Source organism: Nyctereutes procyonoides, unplaced genomic scaffold (assembly GCF_905146905.1).
Source record: "Nyctereutes procyonoides isolate TBG_1078 unplaced genomic scaffold, NYPRO_anot_genome, whole genome shotgun sequence".
In the NCBI taxonomy this organism is placed as follows: Eukaryota; Metazoa; Chordata; class Mammalia; order Carnivora; family Canidae; genus Nyctereutes; species Nyctereutes procyonoides.
Window position 1 is genome coordinate 32,017,284 of NW_026575159.1, and position 24,161 is coordinate 32,041,444.

The following is a 24,161-nucleotide window of genomic DNA, read 5'->3' on the forward strand; positions in this document are numbered from 1 at the left end:
CCCTGCCGCTGGCGCCCTAGGCCCTCCCGGCCTCCGTGGGTGGGGCCGGTGTCTCTGCAGTGGCCAGGACGCCCTCGGGGTGTTCTCTTACCACCAGGCTGAAGCCCACCCGCTCCAAGGTGGCTCTTCGTCCTTCGCGGGCTTTGGACGGCTCCCCCGAGCAGGCACAGACAGACTGATGCTCTCTGGCAGAGCCGTACCAAGCACAGGGCGAAACAGAGGCAAGATAGTTACGGGATAACAGAGGCTAAAAATAGCCTCCTTCACAGCCCAGACTCCTGCTGCGGAGGACGCCAGACAAGCCAGCAGGAGCAGGGGAGCCCAGAGCCCCCAGGAGTGCACCCCCCCCCAGGCACAGAGGGCACCGCTGGGTCTGTATTCAGCGAGCACCAAGCAGGTGCAGGGACGGGGGCGCCGGGGGCCCACAGAGGCCATGGCAAGGGTAGGGGTGGAGGGTGGTGTCCATGGGAGGCCAGAGAGCAGGGCATTGGGGGAGGAGGAGGGGTCCGGGGGGCGGTGGCCATTCCCCGCCCGGTGAGACCCACCCGTGGAGAGGCAAGCAGGGAGGGGGCCCTCATGGGGCCCTGCTCCGACCCCCCTCCAGGCCTCCCCCACCCCTCGGGGGGCGCGCACCCCCTCCTCAGGGTGCCGCTATCTGGGGGAACAGCGCTGTCCAGGCCTCCCTCCACCGGGCCCCCCACCCCGTCCTGCCTGAGGCCGCGGCTCAGAGGGACAGCACCTGGCACCCAGCGGTCTCCGCAGGTCCTCCCCTGGTCTCAGCCCAGCCGGGGGGACGGGCCCTCGGGGGAAGGGGTCGGGGAGGGACACCCGGCACCCCTGCCCTTGCCAGGGCTGAACCGAGGCAGCCGGTGCCAGGGCCCAGGGCTCCTGCACACAGGCCGATCACAGGGAAGAGGCACCCTGGAGCACTTCCAGGTGGACAGAGGTGGGCAGCGGGGAAACAGCCGGGAGCCGGGCAGAGGGCGGGGTCTGTGGGGAGGACAGGGGAGGAGGGCTGCTTCTAGGGGATTCTGGAAGGAAAGGGCGGCAGGCAGGAAGGGAGGGGCCAGAGGAGGCTGGAGGGAGAGGAGGAGGGGCAGTGGCGGGGGTGGGGGGGGGGGAGCCATGGGGCCCCATGGGGCGGGGAGTGGGGTGGGAGCTGAGGCCCCAGGGGAGGCCGGAGGAGGCCGCCGGAGTCAGGGAGCAGGGCCTTCCTGCTCAGCAGTTTTGTTTCATAAACGTCTGGATTCCAGGAAGAGGGTCTGCAGGGAAATCAGCACAAATGGACACGGACACAGAAGCAGAGGCCGTGGGCCGCGTGTAGGACTGAAGAGCCTCGGCGGCAGGAGTGCGTTGTGCACATTGGTGGGGGCTGGCAGGAGAGCAGGGGCGGGGCGGTGCAGGGGCAGGGAGTAGAGGGCAGGGCAGGGGCAGGGGCAGGGAGCCGCCCAAACTCCCGGGAAAAGCGAAGACCCACACAGAGGCAAGGAGCTGCCAACCCAGACCCCACCCTGGGGGAGGAGTGCGCCCTGAGTGTGGGATCCAGGCGGGGTGCTGGCCTCTGGGGAGAGGAGGGGGCAGACCTCAAGGTCAGGCTGGTCTGCACTCGGGGTCCCTGCAGGCAGGGCCCTGGGTACATTGGTCCTGCAAGCCTGCGATGCCCACAGCAGAACCACCATCCTCAACGCCTGCCTTTCCCTTTGCTGTTGTGGAGAAGAGCATGTTCCCAGCAGGCCCCCCGAGGCAGCTGCAGTGAGGGGGGCCTCAGAAGCACCCCTGCAGTGCGGCCATTAGTTCCAGCATCTTCCAGGCAGTAGGCAGGCGACCACGTGTCTGGCTGGTTCACTGCAACCTTGGGCACATCCTTGCACCTCCCTGTGCCTCCCCTCCCAGGTTGGGAAGATGGGGCCCTGGAAGGAAGCCCGTCCTGGGGGGGCCGTCCTGGGGGAGCCTGTCCTGAGGGGAGCCGTCCTGGGGGGCCCATCCTGGGGGAGTCCTCCTGGGGAACCTGTCATGGGGGAGCCTGTCCTGGGAGAGCCATTCTGGGGGGCCCATCCTAGGGGGCCGTCCTGGGGATCCCTCCTCGGGGGGCCTGTCATGGGGAAGCTTGTCATGGGGAGCCTGTCCTGGGGGAGCCTGTCATGGGGAGCCCGTCCTGAGGGGCCGTCCCGGGGATTCCTCCTGGGGGGCCCATCCTGGGGAGCCTGTCATGGGGGAGCCATCCTGGGGGCCCATCCTGGGGGAGCCCTCTTGGGGGGGCCTGTCATGGGGAAGCTTGTCATAAAGGAGAGAGACAGAGATATGTGGAGACAGAGACAACAGGGACCCAGAGACTGCCCCCAAAAGGCCAAAGGGAAGAGGAGAGGAGGGGGAGGAGGAGCCTAGGTGGGAGCAGAATGTGGGGTGAGTCAGGGGCGGGGCTTCGGGACAGGAGAGCTCAGCTGGATGTGGTCCCCAGGCCCTCAAGGGACCCGGAGCTCTGAGCTCAGGGGAGGCAGTCCCCTTGGAGGGAGCTCAGCTGTGCTCGGCTGCATCCAGGACCAGGGGCTCAGAAGCCACTTCCTCCTTTAAATGGGTGCTGGAGCTCCACGTGACAAGTCCCCCAGGCCTCGTCCCTTCAGATTTTTTTTTTTAAGATTTTATTTATTTATTCATGAGAGACACAGAGAGAGGCAGAGACACAGGCAGAGGGAGAAGCAGGCTCCCTGCAGGGAGCCTGATTCGAGACTCGATCCCGGGACCCCAGGGTCACACCCCCGGCCCAAGGCAGGCACTCCACCTCTGAGCCCCCCAGAGGCCCCTTCCCTTCAGATTCTGAGGGACACCCGCGGTTCTACACGCTCTCCGTAGCCGGTTGAAGGGGACTTTAAAATAATGTTTGGTCCCACTGATGTCCTCAAGCCTTTTCATCTACACCCATTAAATCAACATATTCTGCACGGAATCTACTTTGTCAAACTTCGTGATATTTCCAAGTACTTAAAAATGTTTATAAATTCAATAAATTAGGATAAAAAAAATATGGTGATTCTTAAGCTCTTTCCAATGTTCCAACACCGTACATAAAACTTTTACGTGATTTCTACCTAATGTCACAAACCCACACCAGCGGCCCAGTTAAACACTTCACATCGGCATCACGAGCTTCTCCATTACTTCTATCAGCCAAATTCTCTCCAGTGTGAAAAAGCTCAAAATATGAAACACATACAAATTCTTAACAAAAATGGTAATATTTTGAGTTTGATTTTGTTAAATGTCTATGTTAATCCTAAAGCCCCTGGAGTTAGTCTCTTACAGGTTAGGAAGAGTCGTGTCACCTGTGACGTTATATCACCTGGGAACAATCCTCGAGACCACCCTCACTGGTCATGCCAGCTGCAGTCTGGGGTCCCCGAGACCCGTGGGGCTTGCTGATTCTCTAGAAGGGCCCCCGGAGCTCACGGAGCCGTCATGCTCAGGGTGACGGTGTACCGCAGGGAGAGGACCCAGACCCCCAGCACCCAGGAGAAGGGCGCCCCAGGCAGGGCCCCGCAGGGTCCAGACCACCCTCTCCCCGCGGAGTCGTGGGCAGCGTGGGCTCCCCTGGCTGCGCGGTGGCAGTGCGTACCAGTGTGGCCGCCCGGGGAGTCCCCAGCCCCGGTGTCCCAGGTCTTCGTGGGGCTTCCCTCGCGTGGACCTGGTCGGCTGCCTGCGTGGCTGACCTCAGCATCCAGCTCCTCGGGAGGCCGAGCCAATGCCGTGCGGCCCAGAGCCCCAGGGAAGCAAGGACACCGGACTCAGGGCGTCCACGGGCTCGGCGGCAACCCCCCCGCAGCCAAGGGCGGAGGCCGGGCCTCCCTGGGGCAGGGTGAAGTTCACATCCCTCCAAACAATTTTCCACGTGGCCTTCTGCCCTCGGGCTGTCCACGGAAGCCCTCCCTGCCTCCGTCCTGCTCACCGCAGCACGTGGAGCTGTGATCGCGGTCCCTGTGCAGGTGCCCGTGGGAGCGTGGGGCCTCCTCCCTGGGCCTCTGGGGCCCAAGACTGGGGTATGCCCTTCCTGGCCCTTCGCCGTCCCTCTGGCCTCAGCGGACACAGCCAGGGGCTTTGGAAGGTCTGGATAAACACGGGCCCGGCACCCGCCACACATGTATGTTTGTGGGCCTCTTTGTCACACAGCTCAGCCCCGCGCTGATTCGCGCACCTTCCAAGCTGGGTTCTGGGCCGGCCCTTGCGGGGTGCTGCAGTCTCCCCAGCACCAGGCTGAGGGCCCACCCCCGAGAGCACATTCGTGGGACAAGCAAGGCCTCCGTCTCAGCCGAGGCCCCAGGGGACGACCGGAGTAGCAGCCCGAGCGCCCACCCAGCCTGGCACCCTGCCCGCGGACCCTGGGCCAGCTCTCGGGCATACGTGGTTTTATAGAAGTGGCAGCCCTGGGGCTTGAGCCTCATCCTTGGCAGCCCCGCACCCAACTGGGTCTGCAGGGTGAGCCCCTCGGGCTTCCGGACACCCCGTCTCCAGTCCAGCTTCCAAGGGAGGCAAGCAGAGCCCCTCCCTGTGCCTCAGTTTCCCCATGCACTAGGCAAGAGAGGAGGCGGGGGGGTGTTCCGCGATGCGCATGGGCGGGATGGGGAGGGGTGAGGCGGCCTGGGGGAGGGGGCGCATCCTGTCCCAGGGCTTGGCTGGGTCTGGGCCCCTCCACCCCGCCCCACCCCGCTCCGCCCCCGCCATCCTCTAGGACACAGAGGCGGCCTCTCCAATTACTCCAAGTGCTCCGTTAGCCTGTCTCACCATCATCCAATTATAGGGAGTAACTTTTTTATTATTAAAAAGAAAAAGCACCTACAGCTTCCAGCCTTTGATGCGAGCTGTAGTATTTCTCCCGGAGGAATCACTGCCTCTCAGGCATCGCCACGGGGCCCCAGCCTCCAGTTCCTGTCAACTTCCTTTCCCCATTCTTTCCGAGCTTCCATTATTGAAAAGACATAAAAGGGAAGAAGAATAGGGAAGAGGCTCCTTTTCACCATGGAGCCCCTGGCTCAGGGCCGCCAGCCCCCTCCACGCGGAGGGTGACGATATTTCCTCGTGGCAGGTGTTTCTTTCTGCTCCGGCTCCCTTCCTGCCCCCGCAGGCCTCCTCCTGCGCCCCGCAGCCCCCGCCCTCCGCCGTGACCCTGCAGCGAGGCTCCAGCAGGAGGAGCAGCCCCCCCCCCAGCCTGGGCTGGACTCGCACTGCCTGCACCTGGCCTCGCCACCTGGCCCCGCACCCCATGGAGCAGGGCAGCCCCTCTGGAGGGGAGGACCTGCGCTGGGTAGGTGACGAGCATTGCCCGTGACTGCGGCACTTGTATTGGTCAGTTGGACACGTCGGCCTCGCTAGGGGACCGTCCCCAGGCATTCAGTCGAACCCTAATGTAGACATTGCTTGGAAGGCCTCTGGCAGGTGTCACTGAAGCCCATAGTCAGTGGACTTTAAGTAAGGAAGATCCCCGAGGGCATCTGGGTGGGCCTGGCTTAATCAGCCGACGGGCCTAACTGCGGAGCTGAGCCGTCCTCGACCGGGAAGAAGAGATCCCACAGCAGCTCCGCCTGACCCCGGGCTTCCCCACCAGGGGAACTGCCCCGCCACTGAGCAAGCAAGCTCCTTGTGACCAACGGCTCACTGTCCGTCTCCACTGGGCCTGCTTCTCCTGGAACACTGGCTGGTCCAGGGGTTCGAGCCCCCTCCAGGCTAGCTCTCCCCTCTCCCGGCCCTTGCAGCCCTATGGAAGCAGATGAGGCCGACCACCCACCGGGCACAAGATGGCCCTCGTCTCTCGGTCCTTGGACCCACACGTGGATTTATACTAGTGACGGTTTGCTCATTTGACAGATGAGGAAACAGGCTTGGGAAGAACGAGCTTATGCCCCAGGACCCGTCAGGGTCACCTCCCAGCGGGGATCTTGCCTTGCCTGGGTCTCCAGGGCTCGAGGCCAGAGAAGACCCCCAGGCAGAAGCCCTCGGAGCTCTCAGGACACCCTTGTGCCCCAGCAGGCGGCGGGCGGGTCTCTCCCAGTGCCGCCTGGCTCAGGCCAGGAGGCCACGGGGCACTGGCTTCCATGAGGGGAGCCCCGAAGGCCCTTCTACCCCGAGGATCCAGGACCCCAACCAACTGGCCTGTGGGGTGATGGGGCTGTGCTCCCCAGGCCCCCAAGACCCTGCAGTCTGTACTCACAGGGCTTCCAGGGGCCCACCACCCCGAGCTGCCTCCCTCTGCAGCTCCGTGCCAGTCACCCCATGCCAGCAGACAGACAGCAGCACACGCAGAGAAGTTTCATTGTTTTATTAACAAAATCTTACAAAAGAGTCTATCTTCAGGTAAGGTGGCAGGGGTACACATGGCCTGGCCTGACCCGCTGGGGACGGGGTGGGGGGGACCGGCCACCGTCTTGAGGACCCCGGGGCCTCCCTGCAGCCTATGCCAGCCTGTGAGTATGGGTTATGGCTTATGTGCAAAAATAAAATCTTGGGGGGAGGCTGGCAGGGGTGCAGGATGGAGGGGTTGACAGTCACCCGGAATCTGGGAACCCCCTCTGGGCAGGCAGAAACGAGAACCCCCAGCCAGGGCCTGCTCGGGCCGCAGACACGAGTGGCCGGCCAGCACCGGGGTGTGGGTGCCGGGAGGGTTGGGGGTCCGTGCCCGGGGCTCAGTGGGGCCTGGCAGAGAGCCTGCTAAGCCCCAGGTGCCAGGCTCCTGCGATCTCCTGGGGCGGGGGGGCCTGGGGCTGCGGGCGGGGCCGGGGCTGTGGCCTCAGCCTCAGAGTTCCTGGAAAGCTCTGGCAGGAGGGGGCGGCCACCATTCGGTGGCAGGGGTCCTGGGCTGGAGCAAGACGGGGCCCAAGGGGCAGACCCCGACGCCAGCCGCAGGGGCCCTGGGGGCAGGTGGGCGGGCTGGTGGCCAGCGGGGCAGGCCTTGTGGCAGCCCCGGCCCTCACGCTGGCCCGTCTTAGTCAGCAGCCCGCTGCCAGGCCCACCCTCTCGCCGACCTCAACGTCCCCTCGTCTCCTCGGTGCGGGCAGCTCGCAGGAGGAGGGGGGCAGCTCCAGGCACAGCAGCAAAGGCTCTGTGGGAGCCTGAGACCTGAGGGAAAGACGTGAGGAGGTCACGGGGGTCAGGGCCAGGCCGGAGGGGCCGCACAGGAAGGCTGTGGGGCGGGCGTGATGGGCTGTGGCCCCCGTGATGGGCCGCCTCTTGGCTTGCCTGGGATGAGTGCTGTGTGCATGGGGGGGGGGGGGGCTGGGATCCTGGGGGAGCAGGGGAGCCAGCTGAGGGTCAGGGTCTCCGTGGAGAGACAGCCACGTACCTGTCGTCACCCTCCTGGCTCCTCAGCTGAGTTTGAGGACTGGGGCCCTGTGGGACCCTCCGCCTGCCGGGGGTGAGTCATCGCACCCAGCCCATCCTTTTCCAGGCTGGTTTGAATCACTGGTGCTGAGGAGAGAGAGCACACGGGGTCATGTGAGAGCCGCACCCAGCCCAGCCCATCTCCCTGAAACCTGGGGTCTTGCTCCCCCCACCACTCCCCATCCCTGCAGCCCCCCCATCCCTGCAGCTAACCTGCTGGGGATGCCTCTGGGCCTGGGGGGAGCTCACCTGGAGAGCGGACCTGGCCGGGGGCCCTCCCTGCCCCGCAGTGCCCCCTGGCGGCCGTTCCCCGGGGCAGAGCCTCACCTGAGGGGCCAGAGGGCACCAGGACGCCAGGTCTGCGGAGGCTGCGGTGCTGCTGGGCTGCGTCTGCGGCTCGGGCTCTGAGGCTGCGGCTCCACGGAGGCTGCGGCTCGGGGCCAGCAGGAGGGAGCCGCGCTGCCTAAGGCTGGCCAGATGCCCTGGGCGGCGGTGATAGAGCGCCAGCCGGCGGCAGCAACTGCCAGGAGGAGGCGGCGCCCCGAAGCCAAGGTTCCCGTGGTGCCGTCTCAGCTTCTGCTCTGGGGTGTCCCCTGGGCGTGCTGCTCACTGGCCTGCACCATCTGGACACTTGATTCCTGAGTGCCCAGAGGGCCCGGGCGTTAAACAGAATAACGAAGCTGGGAGGGCCAGTCGTGGCCTGAGGGTGTGCGGGGTGGGGTCAGAGGCCAGGAGAGACAGACAGAGGGAGGGGGCCAGGGGCCCGCGGCCCTTCGGCGTTTGGGGGATTGTGCCCACAGCTGGATGACATGTGTCTGTGTGAGGCTGGGAAGCTGAGGTGGGGGGCCCAGCCAGATGAGGATGAAGGGCTCCCCCGTGCAGGAGTCAGCCCAGCTTCAAAGTCCTGGTCGGCAAAGGCCACAGGTGGGGTGTGGTGGGCAGCTGGGGCCCGGGCTGGCCTCTATTCGGGCTGGGTCCGGTCACTGGCTACAGACTCGTTGGTGAGGGCTGGTGTGAGGGTCTCGGCCTCGTCCTCGGCGGGGAGGCGGGGACCCGCGGGCTCGGCCACCTGCTCCAGGCCGTCCTGCACTTCCATGCCCCTCTGGATGAGCTGCTCCAGGGTCTTGGGCAGCGGGTGGCGCAGGAAGCGCTTGAGTTTGGGCTGCAGGGTGCCCACCACGTACTGGATGATCTCCTCCTCCTCGGCGTCCACGTAGAGCGTCTGGTACAGGTCCCGCTTGCGCCACAGGAACTGGTCCAGCGGCTCCCCCTGCTTCTGCGGCAGGTCCAGCTCGCGCTGGATGGCCTCCCGGGACAGCGTGCCCTCGCTGTACTGCAGGAACTCTTTCTTGAACTCCACCCAGTTCTTCACGGAGCCCTGCTTGAACTCCCACCACTTCTTGGCCGGCCCGTTCATGTGGTTCTGGATCTGTGACAGCCAGTACTCCTCGGAGCCGCCCACCTGTCGCAGGTACTCCTCCAGGTGGCTGAGGAACTCCCTGGGATCCTCGAAGATCTGCGTGTCCACACCGGGGCTGGGCTGCCCGTCCTCACCCGGCCCCCAGGGCGGGTACTGCTGGGCCTCGCTGGGCTCCTGGCCGGGCAGCTCCCCGGCGGCGGGCGGCGGGGTGATGGCGTAGGGGCTGACCGTGTAGTCGTAGCCGTCGGCCTCCTGGCAGTAGCCCTCGGGCCCCCCGACGCCCACCGAGACGGTGTGGCGGGCCGGCTCGTTGCCCACGGGGTACTTGCCGCCCATGGACTCCAGGCGGTCGGCCCACCTCTCCAGCCGGTAGAAGACCTCCCGCCACACGTGCATCTCCCGCTTGACCCAGCGCTCCAGGTTGGCGATGGTCTCCTGGCAGCGGCACAGGCAGGCCTTGATGGACTTCCTCCAGCGCTGCGAGTCGCCGCTGGGCACGTAGCCGTCCAGGTTGCTCTCCAGCTTCCCCACCGACCTGTGCAACCCCTTCAGCTCCCGCTCCACCTGCTTGGACACCTCGGTCAGCAGGTGCCGGTGGGTCCTGCGCACGTGCTCCAGCATCTCGGCCCGGCACTTACCGATCTGCAGGATCACGTTGGGCTTGGCCGCCGGCCCGCCCCGCGGCCCGGGGTAGGCGTGGAGGCCGCCGCTCGTCATGTGGTCCAGCTCCATCTGTGCGCAGGTGGCCAGGCGCTCGGACGGGCGGGAAACGGCTGCGAAGGGCTCCCGGGCGGGCTGCGGTGGAGCCGGGGCGGTCCCTTCGGTGCCCGCGGCGCTGCGGCAGCGGAAGGGCACGGAGGAGCGCGGAGGAGCGCGGAGGAGCGGGGAGCGGGGAGCGGGGAGCAGCGCGGAGGAGCGCGGAGGAGCGCGGAGGAGCGCGGAGGAGCGCGGAGGAGCGGAGCCGCCCGCAGGAGCCGAGAGCCGCGGCGCCGAGCTCTGCGCCCTGCCGCGGCCGCCGGCTCTTTATGCGGCAGCGCGGCCGTGGGCGGCCCCTCGCCGAGCCCCCACTCCCATTGGCCCCGGCCCGGCTCCCCGCCCCGCGCGCCCCGCCCCCCGCGCCCGCCCGCGCCCGGCGCCCGGGGAGGACCCACCCCCTGCACGCGCCGGCGGCCGGGGTGACTAATCGCCTGCGGGCTCCCGCGCCCCCTCCCCGGCGCGCTCGGCCTGCGGGGCGAGGGACGGTGCCGGGACCCAGCGACCCCCCAAAGCGCGGGGCGGGCGGCGGGGCGCAGGGGCGGGCCCGGGGCGCGCAGGGAGGTCGGGAGCGAGCCCCTCCCGCAGGGCCTGCGCGCTCCGCGGCCGCCGTCCTCGCTGCCGGCCGGGGGGGCCTCGACCCCGCCCTCCTGGGGCCCTCGCTGCCCCCGCGCCCGCCCGGGGTGGCGTGGCCGGGCGTTCAGCCACGGAGGAGCCCCGGCGACCGCCGACGGCCCTGCAGACCCCTCCCCGGAGCTGAAGGCTTCAAGGAGCCTCCCCGTGCCCGGAGGGTGCAAGCACGCCCAGGTGTCAGGTGTGAGTTCCCAGGTGTGGCCTCGGGCTCCTGCCCACCCCTGCCTGGGGGCTCTCGGGTCGGGCGCCGCGCCGCTCCCCCCTCCTGGGTGTGAGGGACGGACTCCCCGCCCGGCAGGGGTGCGGATGTGTGACACCAGTGTGGCGATGGCTGGACAGGACTGCCCGGTGCCCCCCCCCACGTCTTTGGTGAGACCCAAGATTTCTCCATGTGATGCCTCCAGGGAAAGGTGGCAGTGGAGGGGGGGCATGGGGAGGAGATGAGGGGTACTGATCCCTGAACCTCGCAGGTCACAGAGGGAACCAAGAAGCTCCAAGACTTCTGAGAGGATGCAAGAGAGTTGGGGGGAGGAGGGGAGGGAGGAGGAGGAAGGAAGGAGAAGGAGGAGGAGGGGAAGGAGGGCGGAGGGGGAAGGAAGGAGGAGGGGAAGGAGGGAGAAGGAGGAGGGGAGGGAGGAGGAGGGGGAGGGGGAAGGAAGGAGAAGGAGGAGGCGGTGGCGGATGGAAGGGGTGCTGGCAGCCTTATGCAGTCAGGAGAGGCAGAGAAAAGCAAAATGCCATATAAGGAATGGGGCTCCGGAAGCTGAGATTCCCTCGGGAGGGAGGCCCCTTCTGCCTCCCTGGCAACAGTGGTGGGGGAGGGACATCCTTTCTGGGTTACCCCAGGATGGATGGTTCTGGGCCCCGGGTCCTCAGATGTTATGGGGGCACAGGTGACCAAAGCCCTGGGCACACAGACCCGCAACCATGAGCCAAGATGCCCTAGCCCCTCCTGTCAGCTTCCCACCCCCTCTGTCAGCCACACAGGGCACACTCATGGGCTCCTTTCCTACCCCCACCCCCAGGTACACTCATGGGCTCCTCTCCTACTCCCACCCCCAGGCACACTCATTCCCCCCCACCCAGCCATCCCCCAGGCACACTCATACCCCCACCTGTCCCCCATCCGTGTCCAGCCCCACTCTGTCTGATTCACACAGTCTGGAATCCCCACTCCCAGCTCCTCCACCAGGCCCTGCTCCCTGCTCCCCTAGAAGCCCTCCTCCCCACCCCAGAACCAATCTGTCTCTTTCCCCCACTCTAAGCTTCCACCCCTACTTGGGGGGAAATGTCTTTCTGGCAAAAACTTGCCCCAAATCGCTCTCCTGGCATTTCTAATTAAAGGCGAGTGGGTGGGCAGAAAGGGAGGCGGAGGGGCAGCACGGAGTAGGGAGGGGAGGGGGAGCCAGGCAGAGAAGCTGCAAGAACAGGAATCCCGGAGCTGCCCAGCCCAGGCTGCGTTCCTGAGAGCGGGAGGAGGCAGCGGGCACAAGACCTGCTTGTGCCCGGTGTGAGGAGTGTGAGTCTGTGTGGTGGGGAGCTTGGGGCCGCGTGTAGCTCTGAGTCTGTGTCCACGTACGGGGTGAGCTCGGGCTTGTGTCAGGGCCATTGTCAAGGAGGACCCCTCATAAGCCTGCTGTGCAGGGATCACACACACGTGCCTCTGTGTGCGCGTGTGTGCTGGGAGGGCCAGAGAGCCAGCACTTGAGTGACCAGCGGCTTGCAAAGACCACGTGATCCCCAAGGGTGACCCTCAGGCCCGGTCCAGATCAGCTGGGGGCCCGGGCACACCCCTCCGGGTCTCAGGCCCACAGTGACCTCCAGCCCCCACTCTGCCTGGCCAGCCAGCGGCAGCCTGCAGGGCTTCCTGGAGGAGGGAGCCCAGGCGGGACCCAGAGGGTCAGGAGGGTTTGACCAGACCCTGAGAAGCAGTGAAGCGCTAGAGGGGCTGGGGCCGCGTGAGCATCCCCTTTGTGGGGGGACCCGGCTGGGGGACAGGATCTCAGACCCGAACCCCTTGGGACCCCCTCCCCCGTGGCCAGACCAGCCTGATGTGGGCATGAGGGAGCAGGGGCCAGCGGGAGGGGGTGCTGGTGGGTCACGCGGAGACCTGGCAGGACCAGCACGGAGGCTGCGCAGTGCTGGCCGTCACAGGTGACAGGCGACAGCCTCTGCTCGGGAACACTTAATCGCTGCCCAATTATCGCCCCAGAAGCCCTCGACAAACGCCCGCACTGGAGCCTTGGGCTCCATTCTTCTGCTGCCTCCGGAGAAGAGGTCAGGCGGGCTCCCCGCGGCCCCGGAGGGGGGGTTCTGGCCTGCCCTCTGCTGTGCCCCATCCCCACAAGCAGGGGTGAAGGTGCAGAGTGCCGGCCTCCGGGCCCTCCCCCGCCTCACCCAGAGCAGGGCCGCTCAGGGCTGCAGGGGCGGGGGAAGGGGGGGCTGAGGGCTGCAGGGGCGGGGGAAGGGGGGGCTATGCAGCAGGGGGAGCCTGGGGGTTTCTCCCCGCTTAGAGCCCAGCTGCTCAGCTGCTCCTAGGGCCTGCCTTGGGAGGAGGGGGCTCTGGGCAGGAAGGGCAGGCCAGAGTGACCACGCGCGGTGGGGGGTGTGTGTGGCCAACGCTAGGATCCAGGCAGCAACACCCCGCGCCCCACCCCGTTCTATCCCCTCCGGGGTGCCGGGCTCCCAGACTCCAGGAGCTGATCTGTGATGCTCAGAGGCCTGTTTGGAGATGAGGCCTCCCTCCCCAATCCATGCCCCCCACCGCACCCTAAACAGACCCTGGGCCTGCGCAGGGCCTGCCTTCCCCTGGCCGCTCCGTGACCCCGGCAGCTTCGTACCTGCCCCTGGGGACCCCATGGTGCAGGCTCCCTGACCCCACTGCCTGGCCCCCAGGTGTGCTGCGGGTAATGCTCACCCGGGCAGGTCAGGCTGCCTGTGCCCGGTGGACTTGCAGGCCTTGGGCTTTCCAGACTTCCCCTGTTGGCACAGGGCTTCCCTCGCAGCTAACCGCCCGGGAAATCTCCCGGGGTTGTCACCCGTAACACCACTTAGCACCCAGGGCGTGATCACAGGCTCCTCCAGGGGGTGCAGGGCTCCATGGCCACCGCAGACACGGGGACTCGCCTGGCCCTTCCTGCCCAGCCTCGGCCCTCGCTCACGGCCTCCACCCTGTGGGGCCCCACGCCACTGCCACCACCACCGCTGGAGCTGGGAGCCGAGGGCAAGGCCACCCCGATCCCCGGTGCTCCCCCAGGCCTAGTCCCCTCCCCAGGGCTCTGCTTTGCCACTTGCTGGCTCTGTCTTCAGAGGCAGCAGTGGGGCCGGGGTGGCTGCCCAGGGCGGCTGCACAGGCCCCAGTGATGCGGGAGGAGCAGCTGGCACAGGGCCTGGGATCTGAGCCCTGGCAGCTGGAGGACCCCTGGGCCCTCCGGGTGGCCCTGCCCCAGCCCGCCCCCCCACCGCAGGGCCTCCCTGCTGCCCACCCTCCTCGGGGCCTCCTGCGGGGGGAGCTGGGCCACAGGAAGCCTGGGGAGCCAGGGCCAGGCTCGGGATACAGTGGGTTAGAGGTGACATTGGGCCCAAGGGCAAAGAGGAAGAAGGGACAAGTGGGGTGGGGAGGGGGGCAGAGAGCTGGAGACGCCAGGAGATTGGGAGAGACAAGGGCACCCGTTCATGTCTCAAGGGGATAGCCTCGCCCTGTTTTTACAGAGGTTCCAAGAGGTGGGGGGCCCCGCCCTGGGGCCTTTCAGCCGGCAAGTGAGAGGGAGGGGTCCCTGGGCCACACCTGCCTGCTGCACCTGCCAGAGACCCCTGGGCGGCCAGGGCAGAAGGAGGCAGGGGCGGCAGGAGCCCCGTCAGCACCAGGCGCACATTGTTGAGACACCTGAGATGGGGGGCTGAGCGCTGGCGTGGGGGGCCCCTTGGGAGGCAGAGGTGCTGGGAGGGGGGCTCCGAGTGAGCACCCAGAGCTGAGGCGATATCTTCCCAGTCCTTCCCCCCACCCTGAACTTCCTCTGTCTCAGGCTTGGCACAGGGAGTGCGCTGCGTCCTGTCCCTGGAACAGGCAGCCTGTTCATTCTGGGCCCCCACACACCAGACCCTCTCCCCGCTCCCTCCTTCCTGCCTCCTGCCTCAGCGCCTCCCTCCCCACCCGGCCTCCAAGGAAAGTTTTGTATTTTTCCGAGGAGGCTGTCACAGAGGTGCCGGAGCCGGCTGCTCCTGGGCACTGCAGGCGGCCCCGCTGAGCAGGAAGGCCGGGCCCCGGGCCCCAGAGGCCAGCCTCGCCACCACCCTCAGCCAGTACAGAAGGGGGAAACTGAGACCCGGGCGGGGCGAGCCAGGCACCCCTCGCATGCAGGCTGTGTGTGCGGAGACCTGCAGGCCCCTGCTGCACCTGGGAGCTCAGTCCACGCCCCGTGCAACCGCGCCTGGGCCCCTCGGCCCTGCCCCTTCTGGGCATCCACATCCCTCCCTGGAAAGACTCCTGGTCCCGCTCAGCCGGGAGGTGGTTGGTCGGTCAGTCAGGTGAGAACAGTTCCCGAGCCCGACATGGCAGGCGCCAAGCACGGTGGGTGCAGGGGGTGCACATTGCCCTGTGACGGAGGGGCCTCGCCAGGACCCCCGCGCGCCCTGAGGACGGAGCCGCGAGGATGCGGGCTGCCGGCTGGGCCCCTGCTCAGAGGCTCCGGCTCCTCATGGAGCAGCCCCTCACCCCCAGGGAGTCCGGCTGGCTCCCTGCTGCCCCAGCAGGAGGGATCCCACTGTGGCCTGGGGCAGGTGTGCAGGGTGGGAACCCCGGGCTCAGCGCCCGGCCAGCTCCATGCTCACTGCTCCCCGTGGGGCCGCCCATGCGGTGTCTGGATCCCAAACGCGCCCCCGCTCAGCAGGTGCCCCTGGCTGAGTGTGAATCCGTTGGTCACCTGCGTCCCTGCCCGCTTCTCCCTGAGGCACTGCATGGCCTCCTGCGGATCCCTTGACCCCTGTGACCCCGGCGTCCTCATCACGCAACAGGCAGGCTGTACTGAGTGGTGGGTGGTGAGGAGTGGCCTGGACCTCTGCCCTCCCTGCTCGCCCCACCACGAGTGCCCGACCCCACCCTTGCACGTCGCCCCTGGTTCGGGTGCCAGGTCCTCTCCGGTTTGAAGAGCTAAGCACAGAAGCTCAGCGCAGGTTTACATGCTGTGTAAACCTGAGCCCACAGTCACGGCCTCCAGGAAGGCCTCCCAGCAGCCTCCCAGCCGGAGGTTAGAGGTTAACCGGGTCCTTTGTGACCTTGTCCTCCCCCTATGTGCCAGGCTCAGAGCCCCTGAGCGCCACATCTTCCTCTGTGTGTGTCAGTTTACTAGTGTTTGTGAACGTCTCTGTGCGCACGCGCATTTGTGTGGTGAGTGTGTACGTGTGTGCGTCGGTGCCCTCCCAATCTGTCCAACCCAGGCAGGCTCTGGCTCCCTGGCTGTGCCAGCCTCTGAGCCGGCTCTGGGCACGCGGAGTGGACCCCACCCACCTGGTCCCTGCCCGGAGGAGCCTGGCCCCCCAGGTCCCCCAACAGCCCGAATGCTCTGGGGCCAGCTGCCCAGAGGAGAGCTGGGGATGGGCAGGGGTGGGCTGGCCGTGGGGGGGCAGGGGGAGCAGGAGGGGCAGGGCCTGAAGGGGGCACTACGAGAGAGGCGGCAGGTCCTAAGGTGGGGAGACCGTGGCTGCCAGCCTGGGTCTGTGACCTGGAGGGGGGACAGTGAGTGGGCAGGGGCGGGAGCCGGGGAGCCGCCTGTGGGGGCCGGAGCCCGTGGCCACCCCCTCCTCTCTGCCCCACTGGGCCCCCGGCCAGGCTGTGCTGCCCCCGCCGCCTCCCTGGACGCCCAGGGCCCTCAGATCAGATGGTGCAGCAGGAACCCCCAGCATGGCCGGCCCCTCAGGACGAGGGGGGACACTGCCAGCTGGCCCTGGCCGGACACCCCCAGAGCTGGGGGTTCAGGATGTCCAGGGAGGGGGTGGTAGCGACTCTCCTGCTGTCCTCTGCATCCCCGTTTACAGGGCTCCCGGCTCGGAGCACCAGCTCCCAGGCACACTTCCGCAGCCGTAGAAGGAGAGGCTGAGAATAGCTCAGTGTGACGCAGCCTGGAGCTTCCCCACGCACGCAGGCCTGCGCGCTGCGCCTGCACCCGAGAGGGGCCGTCCTGGAGGGACCCCGGCCCCACACCACCCCCTGCCGGAAATGGCTCGGGGGTCCCTTGTGCGCCGTGTCTGCTCGCCCCTTGGGGCTGGGGCCTGGGCCCCCCGATGCCCCGGGCCATCCTGTCCAGGGGAGGCCCTGTCCTGGGGTCTGGACCTGGATGTCCCACCGCTGCCGGCCCGACCGCCCTGCTCAGCTGCAGGCCCTGCAGCGGCCCCGCGCTGGCATCCGGCATTGTCCCGGCTCCCGCTTCTCGGACGTGGGCGCCTCCCTGCCCGCCGCAGACCTCTTGGGTGCCGGGCGTGAGCCGTGATGATTCTGGGTCCTCGGGGGCCAAGTGTCTGCTGGGCACAGGCCCCCTGCCGATCTCCCAGATGGGGCTCATTGTCACCAGCGGCACTCCCCACAGGGGTGCCTCGATGGCATCTGTCCCTAGGGCCCCATCCCCTCTCTGTGGTCTCCAGGCTGAGCTCTACCACAGTCGGCCTACGGTTCTTACTAACTTTGAACAAAAGGCCCCCATTTCTGTTTTGCTGTGGACCCCACGAGCCAGTGCCACCTGCCAGGGTCCTTCCCCATCCCGGGGGTGGGGGTCCACTGTCCTGTGATCTCTCTGGGTAGAGTGTGGACACAGAGATCAGATCACGTAGGAGAAAGGGGACCCCACTGCATGCTGAGCATCTCCCCGAAGCTTGGGCTAGCTGGGTGGTGGGGGGTGCTGGGGATCCTGCCCAGGGAGGCTGCGGCCCCCGTCCTACCCTGTCCACTACCGTCCACTGCTGTGCAGTGTAGGACTGAGCTACTCCAGATGCCCCCTGAGCCTTGGCCTCTTTAGCTGCGGGGGGTGTCGCCCTGCAGAGGCTCACCGTGGCTGACGGGATGTGGGGATCAGGGATGTGGGGTGGCTCCGTGGCGCCTGCAGGGCCCCTGACCAGCTCGGCCAGCTCACACTCCACATCCCTGATGCTGCGTTCTTGGTCTTCAGATCCGTGTCTGGGGCAAGTGCCTGACCCGGGAGTTTGGGGGGGTGGGGTGACAGCGACCTCTGCACGTGACCCCTGCTGTTGGGGGTGCTCCGAGGTGGGACATGGCCTCTGTGGCACTGCCCGCCCTACATGCCTCCTCCGGGTTCTGGGATACCTGTCTGTACCCCACAAGCCAGTGTGGACGGCAGAGCTCGGGTGGGAAGGCCAGGGTGTGACCACTGGGCTCCTGCCGCTGTCCCTGGATGGGACCCGGCCTCTGTCCCTTCCTCCCCACCCAGCCGAGCTCCAGGCTGGCCCCTGAGACCCTGAAACCCCGAGGGTCAGGAATTGCCCAAGGTGGCTGAGGAATGGAGGCACAGCACAGAACAAAAGGCTGTTTGCACCCCGGCCTCCTGTCTGGGCTTCTCCCACTCTGTGGACTCCTCCCAACGCACGGCCACTCTCCCTGGCCAGGGTGGGGGTGGGGGGGGCGGCATCTCAGGGGACAGGCCCCCAAGACAGGGTCAGGGCGGTGGGGGCGGCGGGGAGCGGGCAGGCTGCTGTGCACTGGGCTGGGTGAGGTCGCAGAGTGAGGAAGAGCTGGTGCCAGCCATCCCAGGGGGTCAGGGCCACCGCCACCTGCAGAGCAACTGTCCCCTCCCCTCCACGGCAGGTGTCCTGGGGGGGTGTAGTGCTTGTCCCTTACCTGGCGGTGAGGGGGCTCTGGGACCCACCAGGTCTCCCGTGGAGGCAGGGGTGGGCTCCAGGGCTCCTCCCATCGCAGTGCTCTCTCCCGCACCCGCCCTGCCCTCTGCTCTGTCTTCTGTCCCTGACCCACCTGTGGCCTCCTAGGCCCGTCCAAGGCCCGGGCGCCACCTGCCGGCTGCATGCCCACCTAGCACTTTCTCTGGCCTCCCGTCCCCTCTCCCCGCCCCCTCCCTCCTTCCTCCTCCTCCCTGCCCCCCTCTCCTCTGCTCCGCTTCAATTTCCCTGTGTCCCCGCCTGATGTCCCCTGCCCTGACCCCTCCGCCCTCGCTGCAGATGGTGGTCACTGTAGCCACTTCCCTCGCTGCCCCCAGGAGGAGGTCAGGCCCTCCCTGTGTGGGGCTGGGGCTGGGGACACACCTCCAGGTGAGGGAGGAGAGGCTTGGGGGAGGGTCCTGGATCTGGCCTCTGGGGGCAGTTGTCTGCCCCCCTAGCCTGGAGCTCAGGGTGAGAGTACAGGGCCCCTGAGGGTGCGCCGGACCCACTGCAGCTTCAGCTCCCCACACCCACACCCGGACGTGCCCCCTGGAGCTGAGAAAGAGGTCCCTTGTGCCAAGCAGGCCCCCAGACCTCCCCGCGTCAGGCCCCCAGACCCAGTGCTGTGAGGGCCCAGGACACACCCCCTTCACCTTCAAAACCTCAGCTGAAGCCACAGCTTCCTCCTCCCGCCCAAAGACAGTGGTGGGGGACACCGCAGCCATGGGAGGTGCCAGCCAGGCCCTCGCCTCCCTCTCCACCGAGGGATGCTCACCCGCCGACCCCAGACCCCTTGGGCTGTCCTCAGGGCCCCGGGAACCTCCACAGGTGGGGTTGGGGTCCTGGCTCCTTCAGACCCGGATCCAGGCAGGGCAGGGAATCCGGGGAGCCTCCAGGAGGAAGTCAGGACCCCAGACCCTGGCCTCAGCCGCAAGGAGGTTCCCCACACCTGGGGCAGCTGGGCTGGGCACAGGGCAGACAAGGGGCTCCCCTCCCCAGGCGCCCCCTCAACGCCACCCAGGCCAGAGATGGTGGCAGAGGCTTCGACAGGGACTTCCGGTGGACTGCCCCGTTTCCATAGCACGCTCGGGAGCTGCCAGTCCCCTGCCCGCCCCCCACCCCCAGCCGAAGGGAGCCCCTCCGTCCTGGCCCAACCACCTCTGAGGGAAGCACAGTCCCGGCCTGAGGGACGCTGCTTTTTTCTACATAAGAATGAAATCCCTGACAGGAGCCTACAAAGACCTCCGTGTCCTGTTGAGAGTGAACCCTGATGGGAAGGAGAGGGGTCTGGAGAGCCAGCCCACGGCCCCCAGGCTCAGGCTGCCCGTGGTAGGAGCAGTGTGGCCGCTCCTGGGTGCCGCGCTCAGCAAGGAGGTGCTCCCATAAACCCGCTGCCACCGGGGGCCCAGGGCTGCGCCACAGCCTCCCTGGAGGACAAACTTAACAGAATGAAAATAACTTCCCCTGCCAGCCCACATCCGGGGCAGGAGTGCGGGGGCAGGGCAAGGCTTGAATCTGCAGACAGTCATCTGGGCCAGCCCTGGAAAAAATTCTCAGTCCGCTCAGCCCCAGAGCCTGATCTCACTGTTACCATCCTTGGCACCACCCTTGGCATTCACCTGGCCAACGTCCTCGTCACTTCCACCAACGCCAAATGCCAGTCATCGATGCCATCATCACCAGTTCCAGCACTCCTTCACCATGTCACTGTGACAGCACAATCATCATCACCATCATCACCATCACCACTACCACCATCATCACCACCACCACCACCATCCTCACCATCACCACCACCTCCCTATCACCACTGCCACCATCACCATCACCACCATGACCATCACCATCACCACCACTATCATGATCATCACTATCATTACTACAGTATCATCATATCACAAATAACCTCCCCACATTGTGGCCACGTTCTTCTTATCATGATGATGTCATCATCATCGCTCCATTATGATTACCTTTCCCAAGATCATTATTGTCAGTAACACCATCCTCATTGCCATCGCTTGCATCTTTACTGTCACCATCACCATCATGACCATCATGACAACCACTTTCATCACCAATACTCCAGATACCCAACGGCTCATCCATTTTGGCCTTATCTGGGTAACTATGAACCCCACAATCATAGTGAATCCTTCTTCCATCCTTCCATCTACCACCTAACCTTCCAGTCTTCCATCTCCCAAGACCTTCCCCACCCAGCTTCTGTCCACCCATCTCTTCAAGCTTTGAGGTGCAAGGATGGTTAAGACCAAGCCACAATCCCCACAGAGTCCAAAGTATGCAGGCCTCTGGGGCACAGCCCATGAGGGCCTAAAAGTGTGCATCAGGGCTCGTGGGACCAGAGGAAGAACCATTGGTCTTCTGGGGCAGAGCGCAGGACAGCTACTAAGGAGTGGGTGGATGGTGAATGTGGCTGAGCGTGGGCATCTGTGTGAGCCTGGGAGTGTCTGTCCATCCAGACAAGGGTCAAGAGGCTCTGCAGGGAGCCCCAGACCTGGGAGGTCTGAGGTTCGCAGAGAGCACAACTCCTGTGTCCTGCCCTCAGTGACAAGCTGACTCCTTACCAATTCCTCCTTTGTGTGTCAAAGGGCCTCCCCATTTATCCATCTGTTCTATTCAGCAATTTTTTATCAGTGACGTGCTTTGGCCATACAGGGCGTCGGGAAAGTGTGCAAGTGACTCATCACCTCTGCTCTGGAGGCATCTGGGCTTGCTCACAGGTGGCTCTCACCCGTGGTGGGAATGCCGAGGGCTACAGAGGTCCAGGGGTTCAGGCAAACATCCAAGAACAGGGATCTCAGGGAAGGCCAAGCCTGTGGGGGGCCACCCAGCCACCTCACGGGGAGAAGGACTGCGGTCTGGCAGGTACCCCACAGTGGGCCGAACCCCACCCGCCCAAGCATCCCTCTGCCTGGCCGGCAGCACTCCCACAGCGCCACCCCGCTCCCCCAGACCAGCTCCAGCACCCAGAACCATAGGCCTGGCCCCTGCGCCTGCATCTGTGCTCCCTACGCAGCGCAGCGAGGCTGCCAGCACAGAGGAGCCCTGGGGGTGGTTATCTGCTGAATCACCGCAGAGATGTCACTGAGCCCCGGCGCCCAGCTGCAATCCAGGTTGGGAGACAAAGCTCCCACCTCCAGCTCCCCGTGTGTGCTCTCTCCCTCTCTCTCTCTCTCTCTCTCTTTCTCTCTCTCTCTCTCTCTCCCTGAGCCCCTCCCCAGAAGGGCCTGGCCCAACCCCAGCAGGAAAAGGAGGCTGAACCAGGGTCTTCAAGCATGTTGGCCAAGGTTTTTCCATCCAGGGCCTGGCTGGAGGCCACCTCCCCTACGCCCTCTGAGTGACGGGGCCTTCAGCCAAGCCCTGGGCAGAGCAAACCTGGCCATGCGCATAGCTGTGAGCAGCCCAGGGAGCCGCCCTGTCCCCCAACAGCACTCCACCACTGTTGTGGGCCCGTCTCGGCACCCATGGGCTTGGACACCAAGGGCCCACCTCTGGGAGTGGCTGAGGGCGGCCATGGCCTCCGGTCAGCTTCCTGGGAGCAGCGCCCAACGTCTGTTCCAGCGGTTCACCGAGGGGGGCTCTCAGCAGAGCCCGGGCGTGGGGGTGGGGTGGGGCGCGGGGCACAGCTCAAGTCCAGCCTCAGCAACCCCAGCGGAGCTCCAAAGGGTGAACGTGGCTCCCCGGAGCTAGTCAGTGGCCTCCGTCGGCCTAGAGGGGGTCCCTCTCCACCGAGGGCAGTTCTCCAAAGGAGGGGCTTTGTGATTGTTCCCAGCCAGCACTCACAGCAGCTGGGGTGGCACCCCAAGTGAAGGGGTCTGGGTGGGCCCGACAGATGGGGCATGTTATTTATGTCTGCGGTGCCACGAGCTGCCCAGAGCTCAGCAGCTTCAAGCAACAATCCTGTATTTCCTCTCGGCGTCCATGGGGCAGGAACGTGGAGGGCCTGGGCTCACACGGGGCTCTGCTCAGGGCCTCAGGAGGCTGGTGCCCGCATCACCTGAGGGATGAACCCAGGACCTGTCTGCTCCTGAGCCCCATGCATGGCTGCTGGTAGGAGGCTCCAGCTTCTCCCTAATTGTTGGTCAGGCTGCAGGGCATGCTGCTTATGGGGGGAGGAAAAGGAGAGTCAGGGAGAGAGCCCTTAAGTGGGATCTGGGCTCCTCTAAATGCTGCCCCACCCCCTCCTGGACGCTGGCCCCCCCACAATGGCCCCCGTTCCCTCCCAGGAACTGACCTTTTGCCCTCACCGGGATCTTTTGCCCTCAGTGTCCCCCTGGGAAGCTTGTCCAGGCTCTTTTCTGCAATCCCAGCCCCTGGGCTCAGGCAGGTCTCTCCACAGGCCCCTCCAGGTGGGAGCTGTGTCCTGTGAGCACAGGGCCAGGCAAGGCGCTGAGAGAAGGGAGCTCCTGTCCCCGCAGGGGGCCCCAGCTGGCCCTCTAGGCTTTCCCTCACCCTGGGACCTACAACCTTCTGACTCCCCAGCAACAGGGCATTGACTCCAACTGGTGATCAGGAAGGGCCAGAGCCCAAGACCCTGTGAGGTGGGGGGGAAGGTGGGCAGGTAGCCACTGAGGGTGGAGCGGGCACAGAGGGAGCTGGTCCCTGCAGGCCCCTGCCCGCTGTGCCCCCTGGACATGCTCCAGCCTGTGGGGAAGCTCCTCCAGGAGCCACCTGGACAGCTGGGATCAGAACTTGTGGGGAGCCCAGCTCTGACTCCGACACCTCCCCCGGCTCTTCAGTGAGTCAGCTCCATGACCACTCATCCACCCCCACACCCGGGACGGCTACTGTCACCCAGAGGACCTGGAACCGCACTCAAAGTGAGAGTTGTGACAGAGGCGGAGTGGGGGGAGTGTTTTGGCCAAGGAGAGTACTGAGTCACACGTGGGGGAGGAAGCAGGAGGTCAGCACAGGCTCTTGATTTTTCTAGGTTAAATGTAAAACACATATAGGGGCTCCAGGCTCCCTGGTCTTGTCCTCTTTGTAAGCTCAGAAAATACAGGGGCCAGGGTGGAAGCTCAGCCTGTGATGACCTTCAAGGATTAGCATGTGACCAGGGTCAGGGCTCAGGGTATGACCTGGGTCAGGGCGCAGAGAGTGACCGGGGTCAGGGCTCAGGGTATGACAGGGTCCAGAGAGGTGGGCACACTGGCTGGGCATCACACAGGGGGAGGCCCGTGGTCAGGGTGGCCTCGGGACCCCTGTGATTCGGGCCCTTGCAGGGCTCCTCCACACATACCTTCCTGGACTGGCCACGCCCCCTCCAAAGGCCCCTGTACCCGAGGTCTGGTTGGGACCAGAGAGGTGGCAGGGAGCAGCGCACGCAGGTCAGGAGGACACAGAAGCCCTGTGACTGGTCCGTGCATGTGCGACCTGCGTGGGCAGAAGCGGGCTGTCCCCGTGCCACGGTCCCAGGTGGGGAGTCTGATGTCTGGTTTCCTGCGGCTGAGAGGGCTCCTGACCCGCTGCCACCCTCTAGGCCTGTGTGACCCCAGGCAAGGTGTGTCCTGGTTCCGAAGGGCACTGGGGGAAGCCACGGCCAGGGTGGTGCAGGCAGTAGGGGGGACGGGTCAGGAGGCAGCAGGACAGGACACTTCACAGCCCAGCCCACAGCATGGGCCCCTCTGCAGGCTGTGCTCGTCTGTGGCTGAGGGCGCCCCCTGCGCCCCGCCCTGAATCCAGAGTGACAGCAGTGACCCACGAGCAGTCACCTACCGGGCGGTGGCTGGCTCACCCCCCAGGCATCTCCAGGCACCTGCTTTCTGCCTCAGAGGAAAGCGCTCCAGCGGCCCCATGGCTGAGCGCCAGCTGTATGCAGGGGGAGCAGAAGGGCCCCCATGCGCCCGGGCCTGGGGTCCAGCCTGGAGGCTCGGGGGCCCCTCCTTGGGCCACAGGGAAAGCCATCGGCGGGGGTGGGGGTGGGGTGGGGGAGGGCCCATGCCTGGTCCCCCTGCCCTTCCCAACATTCCCCGCTTCCAGCTCGGTCTCCCCTTTGTCCTGGAGCATCTTAGAGCAAACCCCACACCCCACATCCTTCTGCCTGTAAATCCGTTGTTATGCGTCTGTGAGAAGAAGCCTCTTGGAAACAAAG

The 24,161-nt window shown here is 65.9% G+C and overlaps 1 protein-coding gene across 1 annotated transcript; it reads right to left on the reverse strand.

The window, feature by feature from the left end:
• Positions 1-6,373: 6,373 nt before the first annotated feature.
• Positions 6,374-9,724, reverse strand: ARC (activity regulated cytoskeleton associated protein). Its single transcript, XM_055314235.1, has 3 exons — positions 7,690-9,724; positions 7,325-7,449; positions 6,374-7,101 (listed from the first exon to the last, which is right to left on the reverse strand). The coding sequence occupies exon 1, from the start codon at positions 9,512-9,514 to the stop codon at positions 8,324-8,326; it is 1,191 nt and encodes a 396-aa protein (XP_055170210.1). The 5' UTR covers positions 9,515-9,724; the 3' UTR covers positions 6,374-7,101; positions 7,325-7,449; positions 7,690-8,323.
• Between the last annotated feature and the right edge of the window lie 14,437 nt (positions 9,725-24,161).